The 15307-nt window shown below is 55.0% G+C and overlaps 1 protein-coding gene across 4 annotated transcripts in view; it reads right to left on the reverse strand.

Annotated features, from left to right (window-relative positions):
- Positions 1–1851: 1851 nt before the first annotated feature.
- Positions 1852–15307, reverse strand: part of ARHGEF10L (Rho guanine nucleotide exchange factor 10 like) — a gene marked incomplete at its 5' end in the record, with an annotated part of 139073 nt that continues 125617 nt past the window's right edge. For all 4 annotated transcript variants that reach the window (XM_080802028.1, XM_080802026.1, XM_080802027.1 and 1 more), the window contains 3 exons: positions 1852–2919; positions 4120–4242; positions 11038–11212. In XM_080802028.1, coding sequence (XP_080658154.1) covers positions 2378–2919; positions 4120–4242; positions 11038–11212 — 840 coding nt within the window. In that variant the 3' untranslated portion in view covers positions 1852–2377. The remainder of the gene's footprint in view (positions 2920–4119; positions 4243–11037; positions 11213–15307) is intronic.

Here is a 15307-nt window from a genome sequence, read left to right on the forward strand (position 1 = left end):
TGGCAAAGACTCGGGACAGGGGCCATTGACGGATATGATAATCTCGTGATGGTCGCTAAGTCCGCCAGTTTCTCGATGATGGGTTTCCCGGGTCCCCTTCAGCTGAGCAATCTGTAGGTCTATGATCTAAGAGACCCACAGAGTTCCCAGACACCCGTTCCTGCACACAAGGGGGAATCTCTTGCCAGGACGGTCTGCCTAAGTCATTTGAAACAGGCTATGAAGAGGTTTGCACTTGTCCTCAGCAATTCACTGAGGTGTCATCATCCCCATTATAGAGATGAGGAGACTGAGGCCTGGCGGTGAAGGGACACGCTGGAAGATACACGGCAGGTCTTCTATGGACGCAGACCTGCCAGATCCCAGGCCCCAGGCTCGCTCGGTGCCCCAAGTGGCTGCAACTTCCCGGTGACTGTTCTAGGAAAAGTCTCAACCAGCATTTGACTCAGGGGATCAAGGCATGTTAGTTCCTCACCCACAAGCAGCAGGCAGGACACTGGTGAGTCTCCCTTTGATACTAAAAGGGGAACTGACATTCAGAGAAGATGGACACACCCGGAACAGAATGTCCAGTTCCTGAAGGCTCAGCGTCCAGGGCCCAACCCCAACCCCCCGCCGACACAGCTCCCTGCTCCTCTCCCAGGGGACCCATGCCAGACTGCTTGCTTATGGGAATAAATCAGCCCCTGCACAGCCCACCTTGGCACAGGCTGTTTCCACCTGGAGGCCCTTCCCCTTCCCCTGCAGCACCCTTGACCTCCTCCAAGCCCTTAGCCGCTGGCCCTGACGCCTGCCCTCCACTCGGCTAATAGGGTGTCTGAGAACGGGAGCCCAGGGGGTTTGTGAAAGAGAGGAATGAGGGCGTGGCTTCTCCAGTGGACAAGACCCCACCAGAGGGTTAGCACCTGGCTGAAGTGGCCTCCCCCTCCATGGTGGCTCTCCCCCGAGTTCCCAGAGCGTCCATGGAAGCCCATGGAGCTGCCCAGCTGGGTCCCATTGACAGCGCTGCCTCCCACCTGATCTCTGCCTCCCCCCACCCCCGCCACCCGGCGCCGCCGCCAGTGACTGAGAAAGGGAGGCCCCACAGGTGGGCGGGTGGTGGGTGGACAGACGAGGGGACAGATGCCAGGGAGGTGGTAGGTAGGAGGTTGGAGAAAATACTTCCCTTTTGGGTGGTGGGTATTGGCTTTGTCCCCCCACCCCACCCCGAAGGAAGCTCTAGAAATCTAAGGATGGAGACTGAGCCAGCAGAAGGAAGCCAGGGACCCAAGCGCCCCTCCCACAGCCTGGGCTCTGCCACCACCGTCTGGAACTCACCCCTCCTCTCCCAGCCCCCTCCCTGCCTCGCCCCATCGCCCACAGCAATAGCCCCCGACCCCCATCCTCCCCGCGGTGAAGCCCTTCCGATGTCTTCCCTCCCAGGGAAGCAGGGACAGGTGCCAAGGCCACCTGCCTCCACCCCCATCCAGAGCGTGGGGGTGGGGGGCAGCCTTCTCCCCAAAAACTATTCAAAAAAGAAGCTCCCAAGAGCCTCTTCTCGATAAAACAGAACTTTCTGGGATGATGGGAACAGGTCTATGTTGTCCAGGACGGCTGGCACGCAGCTCGTGGCTCGGGCTCTTCAAGACACACTGGAGAAGCGCCTGTGGGATCAGGAACCGAATCTGTGACTTCATTTCCTTTTCTTTAATTACAAAAGTAGAAAACGACACGTGGCCAGCGGCGAGGGCATCACACAGCTCCTTCTAGGGCCTGTGCTGCGGGGTGAGGTCTCCCTGGTGCTCCTGCTTCCTGAACAGCCCCGTCGCCCGACAGCCGTCGCTTCCCCATCACATCTCAGAAGACAGAAAGTCAACCCAAGAGCTCACGTTATTCTCGTCTTTTATTCCAGCATCTCCCAGAGCTCCAATATGTACAGACTTCATTTATACACATAATATACACCGTATGTATGTACGTATTTATACATGTCCACACAGCAGCCCACACGCTCGCAGACACTCCCGCGCACACACCCTTCCCGGAGCCCCGCTCGGCCGCATGACAGGGGCTGGCCTTGCCAGGCAGTCTCGAGGTTTTGTGTTTTTTCTTTCTTTTTTTTTTTTTTTTTTTTGCTTTTAAAAAGAAGGCCATTTCCTCCAGAGGAATCCTCTCCCCAAACCCAGACTCCTCCCCCAAACACTCTGAAATATTCTTTTTTTTAAAAAAGGAAGAAGTTCTCTGCCAAGGTAGTTCCAGGAGGCGGAGGCCCATCCTTGCTGTCCCTGGAAGGTGAGTCTACCCGGTGCTGCCGGCAGCGGGGCCCAGAGGGCAGGAGGGGCCCCCAGCAGCCCAGAGCCCCCCGCAGCCTGCGGCTATGTGCCCGCCGGGCCAAGGACTATAGCGTCAAGGGCACCTGCCAGATGAGGAGGGCGCTGTCCGTCTCCCCGCACGGGGCCGGCCTCCCGCTGCCCCCCGGGGGGGTGCTGCCAAAGTTACGGTAGCCCTGGCCCCCCGAGATGATGGCCACGGAGCAGATCTCCTTGCGGTGGGCGTCGCGGGTGCAGGGCCGGCTGCGCACCCAGACATCGGGGTCATCGGCCATCTCGTAGATGGAGCCGTCCTCCTCGCTGTGCTCCAGGGCCGAGGCGTCGGCGGGCGCCGGCTCCCGCACGGACAGCAGCGGGCCCGGCAGGTGTGCGGTGGAGCGCAGGCGGTACTGCAGGAGGACGCCCTTCTTTCGGGTCAGCTCTCGGCCCACGTGGCTCGCCGGCGTGGGCGTGGGCTCGGGCGCCGGCCCGTCCAGCTTGTCCTCCTCTGCCTGTGGCCCCTCGGCCTCCTCCTGGTCACTCCGCAGGATGTCAGGGGCCAAGATGCTGGTAGCCACGGCCAGGAAGGCCACAGGCCCGCAGTGACCGTTGAGCGAGACCATGCCTTTCCCTGGATGAAAGGAACGGGGAGAAGGGGCCCAAAGGCCCAGGGCTTGATAGGAGGCACCCCACCTCTCTCAGAGAACTTTCTGGCTGGTGGTTATTGTTTTGGACATTTGTTGGAACGTTCCGGAAGGCCTTGGGTCTGGGGAAGGGCTCTCCCACGCTCTAGGGCTACTTGCTGTGCAGGGGTGGGACAGGGAACAGGAGTGACCTTATGAACCACTGGGGGGACTGTCAGTGTGACAGCCCCCGCAGCCCCCGCCTGCGCCAGCCACACGTCTGTGTGCCCTCGCTCGAGCCATTGACCTTGCCCGCAGAGCCTTCCCCAGCCACCTGATGCTACACCCATCCCCTAAAGCCCAATTCGGGCTTTAGCACATCCTTCTTGACTCCGCCCACAGCCTGCCCAGCTCCCCGGTCTCTGGGCCCCGAGGTACCAGAACACCTGCTCTCCTAGAACCTGCCCCCCCAAAGCCGGACCTCAGCCACCTCCAGCAGACGGTCAGCACATGGTCTCTGCCTGATGCCTCCCCACCTCCCAAAGACCAACGCCATGAGGAACCAGATGACTTGTGTGATGAAAACAGGTGACTTTGGGATTTAGGAAGAGGGGGTGCTCCTGTTCTGGCTGGGCGGGACCTCCCCAGGGCTTCCCCCTCCCACCCTGCCCACCCCAGCCCTGCAGCTGGAGGAGACCCCTTGCTCATCACTCTCGGGGCAGAGGCAGAGAGGGGCCCAGGGTTCTGGGTCCTCCCTGATCCGGCCCTTGTTCTCCTGGCCCTAGCACCACCCGTCAGGGCAGACCTCCCACTGCTCCATAGGAACACATTTGCATGCAGACCCCTTCCCTAGGAGCCTTGTTACGTCAGTCTCTGGAACCTGGACATTTTGAAGCTGCTATGGGGAGGGGACAGGAGGGGCCCAGCCACTAGTCAGGGGCCTCCACCAATCCTGAAGCCACTTGACCCACACACGCTATTGTGCCCATTGGCCAGATTAGAAAACTGAGACCCAGAGAGCAGCTGGGAGACCTCGGGGTGGGGTGACATAACTCCACTGTGCCACAGGGCCTCCTGGGATGACAGGGGACATTGGAGAAGGATCCCCATGTCAGAAGAGAGCATAAACCTCTGAGCACAAGGCTCACCCTCCCCAGCCATCTGCAGCTGACTGCCGGGCCCTGCCAAGACCAGTTCTGGAGCCTCACCTGTGATCTTGGGGATGCCTTCCAGCCGAGGCACAGGCAGCAAGACGATGACACCCTGGTCAGTGCCCACCCAGAGCAGACCCTGGCAGATCAGGAGGCTGGTGACACACAGGTGCTTTTGGCCTGTGGAAAGAGAAGCCAGCATGAGCTGCCCCCCTCCTGGGGGGATGGCAGTGGGTTCTGGGGGCTTCAGGGTGAGGCAGGGGCGTGGTCTGGCTCCTCCCGTGAGACAAGCAGGAAGCTGGATGGGGCTGTGGTTAGGACGCGGGCTTGACAGGCTGACCTGGCTGGGGTCCGGCCCTTGCAGCCCCGAGCCTTAGTTTCCACCTGGATACAGTGGGGCTGTATGAGGATGGGAGGGGGTAGTGCCACAGAGCCCAGTGCTGGCCCATGGGGGCGCTCCACAGGGGGCACGGCTTTGAGGATGAAGGAGATGCAGATACACAGGGCGGGGGCCACTGTGGATACAAGCAGTGGGATGGGAGGGCTGGCCCCTCGGTTTCCAGCGCAGGCTTGCCGTCCTGCCCACGTGGGTCCTTCCCCCGGGTGAAGGCCGAGCGCCCCAGCAGCTCCCGGCCCCCCAGCAGTGCTGCGGACCACTCCGCACCAGGAGCAGGCAGGCTGCTGATGTCGGTCCACATTAGCTCTTGTCTGGCTCTGCCCCTGCTGCTGTCTCTTCATTTTAGCGAGATGAGCGGTGGCAGGGAGAGCGCTGGGGTCCCTCCACTCTTTACGGGGGTGGGGGGGGGGTTGCACGCCTTGTGGGCTCCAGGGCCCGGTGCTGCCACTTCCCAGCTACGCGACCCAAGCCAGTCCCTAAGCCTCTCTCTGCCATTTCCTCAGCAGCACAAGGGGACGGTGATGTTCTTTCACAGCCTCGTCCTGAGGATTAAATGAGTCAATGAATGAACGTAAACCACTGAACCCCATGCCTGGGCCACGGCACGCACAGACTGGCATCACCGGCCACTACTACTGCTGTTCTGTTGTTCACAGTTCTGGGCAAGGGGAAGGGGCAGGAGCGAGGGCCTGTTCGCAGGAGCGAGCCCTTTTTGAATGGCTGAATCTGTCTGCCGCCCCCCCAAACAAGGGGCTCACCCTCCCTGAAAGGAAATTCACATCCACGCCATGGGATGTGTGAAACGATGCAACCAGCAAACTGGGCAGGCATCCGCACCCCCGGCCAGGCTCCCCTCCCCGCCCCCGGAGGTGAGCCCCTAAACTGCATTTCCAGCAAGTATGCAGGTGACGCAGCTGCTGCTGGTCCGGGGACCGCACTTGGAGAAATGCTGCTTTGGACCATCTAAAGCACACATACACCTGTTGCGGTCTGAAGGAAGCCTCGCGACAGCTGGGAGATGTGCAGGACAGGAGCAGTGTGCCCATTTTCCAGAGGCGGATACTAAGGTCCAAAGCGGTCACCCAGCTCGTGGGCGCAGGGTGGGAGCTGAGCTCCCACGCGCCAATGACCGTCTACACTGTGGCCGCCTCTCTACTCTCGAGCAAATGACTGTAGCTCCACACGGGTGGGGGTATGGGCTTTCTCCAAGCAGAACGGGGGGCTCCCCAGGGTTATCATGTTGGGGTTCACACAGCACTGCCCGACACAGTGTGCTCTCCCACCACTGACCCGTTCGCCCAGCACCCCGGAACATCCCAGGGCCTCCTGGGCACGGGACTAGGCACCCAGGGCTGCAGGCACGGCAGGAGCCGCACACAGTTCAGCTTGGAGAGCAAACACTCTAGGACTCTCCGTGGTGATGGAAATTTTACCGATCACGCAGTTCAGTTCTGCAGCCATTAGCCACACGTGGCTAGTGAGCACAGGGAATGTGGCTGGTGGACGGAGGCACTGAACGTTTCATTTCATTCAGTTTTCACTGTAGTAGTGGCTATCGCATTAGCACCCTCCAGAGAGGGCAAAGGGGAAGTGAAAACAAGGAACATAAACACCAGGAAGAGAATTCAAATGGGGGATGGGGCAGGGAGTGGGCAGGAGGATTCCCAAGTCTCCTGCCTCACCCTGCCTTCTGGAAGGATGGGGAGCAGGTATGGGGGTGTGAGGTCTGGAGGGCAAGGAAGACGCAGCCACGCCGGGTCACAGCTAAGGATTGGGGCACAGCACGTGCAAAGGCCCCGGGGCAAGAATGAGTGGGTGGCAGGAGCAGACTATAGCCAGCCCAGCTTGGGGATGGGAGCAAATTCCAGACAGCTAGAGAGCAGATGGACCAGGGTAAGGACCAGACTGTACACTCTGAGCAAGGTGAGAAGCTACTGGAAGGTGTGAGCAGAGGAGTGGGTGACCCGGTTTGGAGGAGCACTTTAGCCACAGAGTGGTGGAGGACAGGAAGGGAGGGAGCAAGCAGACCAGCCAGGCAGAGATGGTGGTGGCGAGACACCATGGTGTCCTGGAAGAAGATGAGAAGCCGGCGCATTCGAGATCCATTTTGAACCAGATGGACAGACCCACTGACAGACTCGAGTGGGTAGGGAGAGGGGACAGGAATCAAGGTGTTCTGTCTCAAGCAGCTGGGTGCATGGCAGTGCCTCGGACTCAGATGGGGGAGCAGGCCTGGGGGGAAGGCCACATTGTCGCCTAGATGTGCAGCTTGAGATACACATGCAAGTGACGGCAGGCAGTGGGACAAATGCTCCAGGCAACGGGGCCCAAACTCAGAGAGCCCTCTTCGCGGGCCTGAACCAGTGTGGGGCTGCGAACCCAGCCAGAAAAGCCAGGTCGTCTCTGGACAGCAAAGGCGATTTCACAAACGGGGCTGGGAGTCTGTGGAGCTGGGACTCGGCCCCACGCCTGGACAGGTTCAGAAGCCGAAGCCGCCAAGCCAGCCGAGCAGGCTGCAGGCCAGCGCCGGTGCTCCCCGCCCTCCTGGAGTCCGTGCTGGCTGCCACCCACCCCCTCCACCAACCTGGTTCCCTACTGGGCTGGGTCAAGGTCTCTGGGGCCCCATCTCTCTCTCACCGATGGCTCCCCAGGGGGAAGCCTGGTGAGGGCAGCCACGCACCTGCCAAGCACACGAGGGAACGATACCGGGACAAACAGACGTGAACAGAAAAGTGACAAAGGACACGGGTGTTGACGTTACATACTAGATGTGCGAGCTGACGAGCCGCTTTCTTTCTGTCATCTGTCAGGGAGGATTAGGAACCGACCTCACTGCATTTTATGATTATTAGAATTATACATGTGTGTGTAATGCAGACGCACAGTGGGCCCGGCTCTGAGCCCAGCGAGCGCAATCAATGAAAAGAGGCCGTTGGGATAACGTCTGTGATTATGGAAAGGACCTGGGCTCGTGGCTTACCATCAGCTCCATCAGAGCCATAAACCCACAAAAATAATGAAGCCGAGAGAGCAAACGGGCACATTTCATCTTTCTGCCTCACCTCCTTCTCCAGGGCCCCCTGGGGCCATGAGCCCTGTGAGAGACCACTCCCCACTGCCCCCATGTCTCCCCGGTCCCCACTGGACAACCGAGACCCTGCAGACACCAAGGAGGGCAGCAGGCGCCAGAACTGAGAAACGACTTCATCTGCAGACCTCGTTCTAAAGCCCTTCCTCTGCCTCGAGGAAAAGAGCAAGACACTCCACAAACAGTCCGAAAGAGAAAAAAAATTCTAATGGTGGATAAATATTTTATCACAGAGACTTAATGCGGCGGTATTCAACTCACCCAAGCCATCTATCTGCAGACAGACAACTTTAAAAAGCTCAGGCTCCCGAAGAACATTTTATTAATGACCTGTCTAGTTAAGAGGAGGGGGGAGTTTGGGTTCAAAAATGCATTAATACCAGTCGGGTACATGAGTGGAAGAAAGGGGTCGGGGGAAGGAAGCGCGATAAATTTTTAACACGCCCTTAAAAAAATCCACACTTAGAAGAGGAACAAATTTATTACTAATTATGCAATTATTTCGTCTGGTGGTATGGGGGAAGAAAAAATACTTAAAAGCCTTTTTTAGAAAATGTCTAATAAAGAAGGTTCCTGTCCTGTTGTCCTCCGGCCGGGGCACGGCATGGGGGGTACAGAAGCTGCCCTCCCCTGCGGCAGCTCTGGCCCCGCTCCTCTCGGCCCGCAGGGGTCTAGGCCGGACAGGTGTGGCTGACCAGGAACTGCCAGGCTTGGGGACGGGGACCCAGGGCAGTAACCCCTGGGGACCTCCGGGGAGGCCCTGCACCCGGGGACCTCAGCCTCTGTCCCCGATGTGCCAGCCCTGGGGAAGTCTAGTGAGTGAGAAGTGGCTTCTGTCTGCTGGACGTAGCAGGTGCAGCCGGAAGGACATGGACGGGACCGTGGGGCCGAGCAGCAAGGTGTGGCCCACGGAGCAGGTGTAGGGGGGGCCAGGGATGGCCACGAGGATGAGGATGGAGATGATGTTAGTGGTGTCACCCACCTGTCACCCACCAGGGATTGGGCCTCCCCCCGAGCCAGGGACTGAGGGCACTGTCTTTGCACTGCCTCAGATGGAGCCCAACCTCCCTGGGAGGTAGGGACCAGGGATCCCCAGGATTCCCTGTCACTGCCCATCATGGGGCTGGAGGGCTACAGAGCCAACCTGACTCCAGCTCTGGTCTGTCCTATACCCCACAACCAAGCTCCCACTTGGATCTTGGCTCTCCCCTGTATAGATGGGGAAACTGAGGCCCAGGACCGGGAATGCTATACAGTAAGTCTGCGAGGCTGCAATTAGGGTGCTGGCTCTGGCCTCCTCGGCAGTGACCTCTGGTCATTTCACCTCCCAGGTCTCCATTTCCCTGTCTCAGACATAGTCATGAGGACAGCGGATGCCCTTCCTTCTTAAAGGAGAACAGCCAAGGACAAGTAAGCCAGTGGACAAGCAGATGCATTTGAAGCTGACACAGTAAAGCCACAGCTGTGCGGAGGGCCTGCGATCGTGGACCCGCAGCCGGGTCTCCCCACCAGTCCCACCGACGACCTCCGACTGTACAACAAATGGATCCTCTCTCTCCCCTCCCCTGCCCCGCAGAGATTTAAAAGGCCCACTTTTTTTGTTGTTCTGCTAGCCTGAAATAATTTAGCTATCAGCGTAAATGGAGATAGTTTTGTGATATAAAGAAATCTTTATTGTAGTTAAAATGGATTTACCTTGTATAATGGCTAAATACTGTGAAATACAATGAAACTGAAGGAAGATGGAACAGGGGAGGGAAGGAAGAAAGGCCGGTTAGGAAGGAAAAAGGAAAGAGCAGGACAAGAGCCTTAACCCAGGTCGCACCGAGCCCACACAGCACATCCCAGAAAGCGCATTTATTCTCCTCATGCGCCTGCCACAAGCCTGGGCAAGGCGTCTTCCCACGCCTAAAGGCATTTATCTGGCGCCAGGAACCACCTCTGGTCCCACAGAAGGACCACAGGCTCCTGGGGGCAGTGAGAGCCGCCCGAGCCCTACAGTGGCCCAGACGGGACTCTGGCCACCTCTGAAACCATCTCTCCCCTGTTCCCCACGGTGGGACTCTCAGGGGCCTCCCAGCCCTGCCTCTGGCCCGCCGCAGGACCACCAACAAGCCACGTCTTCCTGCTGAGCAAACCACAGCTTCCACGTGTGTACAATGGGGACCATCCCCGCTCCGTGGGTTACCGTGAAGTGAGACCCCATATCTGAGACCCTTGGGCCCGGCTCCGTGCAGGGCTGGGCCAGGGTGCGCGGCAGGCGGCCATCACGCTCGGTCACTGCCACCAGTGATCTTGGGCTTAGCAACCGCCCGGCCCCATCACCACCAGTCCAGACTCGGGAACCACTACTGTGACTGGCCGGGAGGAAGCAGGATCCAGGGTGATCTCTGGGCCCCCTAGCTGGAGTCAGGGACCAGGCCTCTGGTAAGACAGAGGCCCCCACAGCCCCTTAGGTTCTGGCTAATATGCCTGCCCTCGGCCCGGCCTCATAGGATGGGGAGATCAGACCCCCAGCTCAGCACGTGGTCACCCTGGCCTCCACGTGGCCCATCTGCTGAGTCCTTGTAACGATTAGCTCCCCACCTGCCAGGCCAGCCCCATGTCCTCGCCCCAGGGCCCCTCAGCTCTCCCAGCTGCTGAACCCGGCCCAGCTTGGACAGGACACAGCCTCTGTATCCTCGCAAACCAGTCTGTCTGGTGGAAGCAGGGCCAAGCGCTAAAGCCGGCTGGGGTGGGAAGGGGCCCTGAGCAGGTGTCTGGCCTGGCTCCCTCCGGCGCAGCCAGCGGGCCCTGGGCAGCATCTTGGGCAGCAGATGGCAAGGGGGTTGCCTGGAGCCGATTCCACGGGGGCCTTGGGCCGACGCAGGGAGTAGCAGAGTGTTAGGTGGGCTCCAATCTCCCTCTTCTCCACTGAGTATCACCAACGGCTCAGCAGGAGGAAGCAAGGCCCCAAGGGGATGACATCCATGCCCTTCACTCTGCTCCTGCCTCCAAACCCCAGCCAGCAAACCAAGACAGTTGCCTTTCTTAGAAAAACCCCTAAAGAAAGAGACCTCTGGTCAGCCTTCTCTCTTCCCCCCTACTTTACAGTCTGTGCATGACATGAGATAGAACTGGGATTCTGGACGGCCTGAGAAGTGGCAGGTGTGGAGGGGCCTGGTTTCCCACCCAGTATGACTTTTCAGCAGCAGCCCGAATTGGGAGAGTCTGTTGAGCTCGGAACCTCACTACCCGCGAGAAGGGAGACAGAAGAGTGATGACAGCAAGAGAGGTCTGGGAAAGACAGCCCTGAGTTCGAATCCCGGCCTCACTGCCTCCTCTCTTGGAGGCCCAGTTTTCACAGCTGGCCAGACATGGCCATGAGGGTTAACAACCCGGGCTGGCCGGGATGCAGCTCTGCCCGGCCACGGCAGGTGCTCCACGAAGGTCAGCTCCTCCCCTGGCCGGACCCAGGACAGCAGGGCTGGAGGCCCAGCAGCAGACTCACCCGGCAGGAGGAAGGTAGTCCGGGTGGCGATGTTGATCTCCTGCAGATGCTCCAGCGTCTCGGTGTGGAAGAGGCGGATGGAGGAGCCAGAGGAGAAGGCCATCCAGACGCCACTGCCCGCCTTCACCATGTGCGTCACACTCACGGTCTCATCCTGGTGCGCCTCGAAGCTTTGCTGGGACACAGAGAGAAGGGTGTTGTCGCTGGGCTGGGCCTGCTGGCTGAGCCTCGGGGGAGAGGGGTGGGGAAAGCTAATTCAGCCTCAGCCTGTACCAGGTTCAGGGCCAGAAGGGACCGTCAGGGGCCCGGCAGCGGTGTGCTGATGACAAGTATTTAACAACGAGTAGGGAATCCTGGTTTGTCATGTTGGCTGATTCCTGTGGTGTAAATACTTCTAAGGTGGCCCATCGCCAGCTCCCCACAGGACACCACTGCACAAGGAGCTAGGAAAGCGATAATGTACACGGCCAGCTCTCAGGAGTTGATGTACCAGGCTCTACCACACCCCCATGACACAAGGGAGAGTCAGCTGAAAGTCAGTGCAATAGGACGGGCCAGCTTATGTACATTATCAAGAGTTACCAGTGCAACAAACAGAACGATCAGGAAAGGGAGGTGGGTAGTGGGAGTCAAATCCTAACCTTTTCCAGCAGGGATGCACAACATAATGTCCAAAAATTGGTAAACCATAAACCAAGAAACAGCAGGGAATTGGGTTCAGGATGGCGGAGTAACAAGATCCTGAACTCCCTTCCTCCCACGAACACGAAAATCTACGCCCACTCATAGAATAATTCCCTCTGAAAGGGACCTGAGAACTGAACGAACAGAGCCTCCACGACCAAAGGTAAAAGGACAGCATCAAGATGAGACGAGAGGCAGAGACACAGACTCCCCAGGGAGAAGCCCCACCACGGCCCGTCACTATTGGGAGGGGTAGCAAAGGTACAGAACTCCCCTGAGGAATGAGGAATTCGAGCTCCAACCTCAGGCACCCCAACCCTTAGATCCTGCCTAGGAGAGACGAGCCCCCCAAATGCCAGGTTTTGAAAATCAATGGGGATTACATCCAGGAATGCTAGAAAACTGAAGGGAACAGAAAACTCACTCTTACGGGGCTTGTACACACTCATTCAACCCGGAAGCCAGTCAAAAGCACCAATTTGAAAAAAGCATACACCTCGGATAAAGAAAATCCATTTACTCACAACCTTAAAGGGTCTGCCAGAGTGGCAGAAAACATCAAGGGCTCTCCCAGTGGGCTGAGGTTGGAGCCATTGGTAGGAGCATCTCAGTCCACCTTACTAACATGGGTATGGGTAGGCACCATTTTGGATTCTCCCTGTAACCTGTGAGTGCCAGTGAGTGCACTCCACTGAGAGTCCTCTCCACCAATGTACCCCAGCAGCCACGGGCACACCCCCAGCCAGGCCAGGAGCCAGCCCCACTCACCAATGAGCCACAGCCACAGCCTCCCACAACAGGAGGGCACACACAGCCCACAAAGGGGACATCCCTTAAGCACCTGGCTCTGGTGACCAAGGAGATTGCACTTCTGGGCCCCATAGGTCAACCCCTATATAAACCTATTCATTTAAGACTGGGAGAGGTTGGTGAATCATCTAATACACAGAAATAAACACAGAGCAAGGCAAAATGAAGAAACAGAGGAATATGTTACAAATTTAAAAACGAGACAAAACCTTAAAGAAAGAATTAAATGAAACAGAGATAAGCAATCCACCTGATAAAGAGTTCAAAGTGATGGTCATAAAGATGCTCCCTAAATTCGGGAGAAGAATGGGTGAACACAGTACGAACATCAACAAAGAGACAGAGAATACAGGAAAATACCAAACGGAAGTTATAACTGAACTGAAAAATAAACTAGTGGAGTCCAGTGGCAGACTGGATGAAACAGAACAAATCAGTGAGCTGGAAAACAGAGCAATGAAAAAACACCCAGACAGAACAGCAAAATGAAAAAAGAATTAAGAAAAGTAAAGACATCTGAAGGGACCTTTGGAAAAACATCGAGTGAAGTGACATTTGTGTTACAGGAACCCCTGAAGGAGAAGAGAGAGAGAAATTTCCAGAAAAGAAGAAATAATGACTGAAAACATCCCTAATCTGGAGGAAGGAATCAGCCATCTTGGACTGAAAAACCCAGAGTTCTAAGCAAGATGAACCAAAAAGGATCCACACCAAGACATGTTGTAATTAAGATGGTAAAAGTTAAGGATAAAGAGAGAATCCAAAAAGGAACAAGGGAAAAACTTGTTATGTACAAGGGAAACCCCACAAGGCTATTAGCAGATTTCTCAGCAGAAACTTTCCAGGCCAAAAAGGAGGGGCATGACTCATTTAAAGTGCTGAAAGGAAAATCTTCCAACCAAGGTTATCATTTAGAACTGAAGGAGAGATTAAGAGCTTTCCAGATAAGCAAAAGCTAAAGGAGTTCATCACCACTAAACCAGTCCGACCAGAAATGTTAAAGGGACGCTCCTTTTAACTTCAAAGAAATGGCACTAATTACAAGTACAAAACATACAAAAGTAAAAATCTCACTGGAAAAGGTAAATATATAGCAAAGATAGTGAATCAATCACTTATAAAGCAACTATAAAGATGAAAAGACATGACAGGCAAAATTACTAAAATCACAATAATTAGTTCAGGGAAGCACAAAATCAAAAAATGTAAAACGTGTCATCAACAATATAAAACATCAGGGGTGAGAAATAAAAGTTAAAGCTTTAGAATGTGTTTAAAGTTTAAAGACTGCTATTGTCATAGGAGATTTTATGTGAACCTCAAGGTTCACATAGGGAAAACACCTACAGGCTGAAAGCAAAGGGATAGAAAAGGGTATTCAATGCAAATGGAAATAAAAAGAAAGCTGGGGTAGCGATATTTACACAAGATGACCTGCGGACAAAGACTGTAATGGAAGGCAAACAGGAGAACGACACAATGATGAAGAGGTCAATCCAGAAGATGTAACTTTTCCTAATACACATGCATCCAACAGGGAGTACCAAAATATATAAAACAAATTTTAACACACCTAGAGGGAGAAATTGACAGCAATGCACTACTAGCAGAAGACTTTAATACCCCACTTTCATCAATGGATAGATCATCCAGACAACAACAAAGAATAAGGAAACATCAGCCTTAAATGACACATTAGACCAGATGGATTCAATGGATATTTACAGAACATTCCACCCAAAAGCGGCAGCAAACACATTCTTCTCAAGGGCACATGGAACATTCTCCAGGATAGATCTCGGGCGGGGCACAAAAGAAGTCTCCACAAATTCAAGAGAACCGACATTTTATCAAGCACCTTTTCCAACCACAATGGTATAAAACCACAAATTAATCACAAGAAGAAAATGAGAAAAACCACAAAAACAGGAAGATTAAAAAACATGCTACCAGAAAACCAATGGGTCGAAAAAGGAATCAAAGAAGAAATACAAATACCTAGAGACAAATGAAAACAAAAATACAACACATCAAAATCAGAGGGGAAGGGGAGAGTAGAGGCGGTTCTAAGACAGAAGTCTGTAGCGATGCAGGCTGACCTCAAGAAACAGGAAAAAATCTCAAATAAACAATATAACTTTACATCTAAAGGAACTGGTGGGGGGGAACAGACCTCAAAATTAGTAAGTGGAAGAACATATTCGACTGGAACAGAAATAAGTGAAATGGGGACTAAAAAGACAGTATATAAGATTAATGAGGCCAGGAGCTGTTTCTTTGGAAAAAATAAACCAAATTGACAAGCCTTAGCCAGACTAACCAAGGAAAAAAGAGAGAGGACTCATATAACTAAAATCAGAAATGAGAGGGGAGATGTGGGGCTCAAACCACAGAAACACAAGGGATCGTCAGGGACTTATGATGTGCTGACACCCTGAACAACCTGGAGAAAATAGGTTTCCTAGCCTAGAAAAAAAGAATGGATAAATTCCTAGAACCATATAAACTTCCAAGATTGGATCCTGAAGAAATAGAAAATCTGAACAGAATGATTACTGGAGCAAGGAGATTTTAACAGCAATCAGAAGCCTCCCAGCAAACAAAAGGCCAAAACAAGGTAGCCTTGCTGGTGAACTCTACCAACATTCAAGGAAGATTTAATACCTGCCTTTCTCAAACTCCTCCCAAAAATTGAAGGGAGGGGAAGTTTTCCAACATATTTTATAAAGCCTGTATCACCCCCTATGCCCAAACCAGCCCTGACACCAATTACTGG

The sequence above is a fragment of the Martes martes genome (assembly GCF_963455335.1).
Source record: "Martes martes genome assembly, chromosome: 4".
Taxonomy (NCBI): domain Eukaryota; kingdom Metazoa; phylum Chordata; class Mammalia; order Carnivora; family Mustelidae; genus Martes; species Martes martes.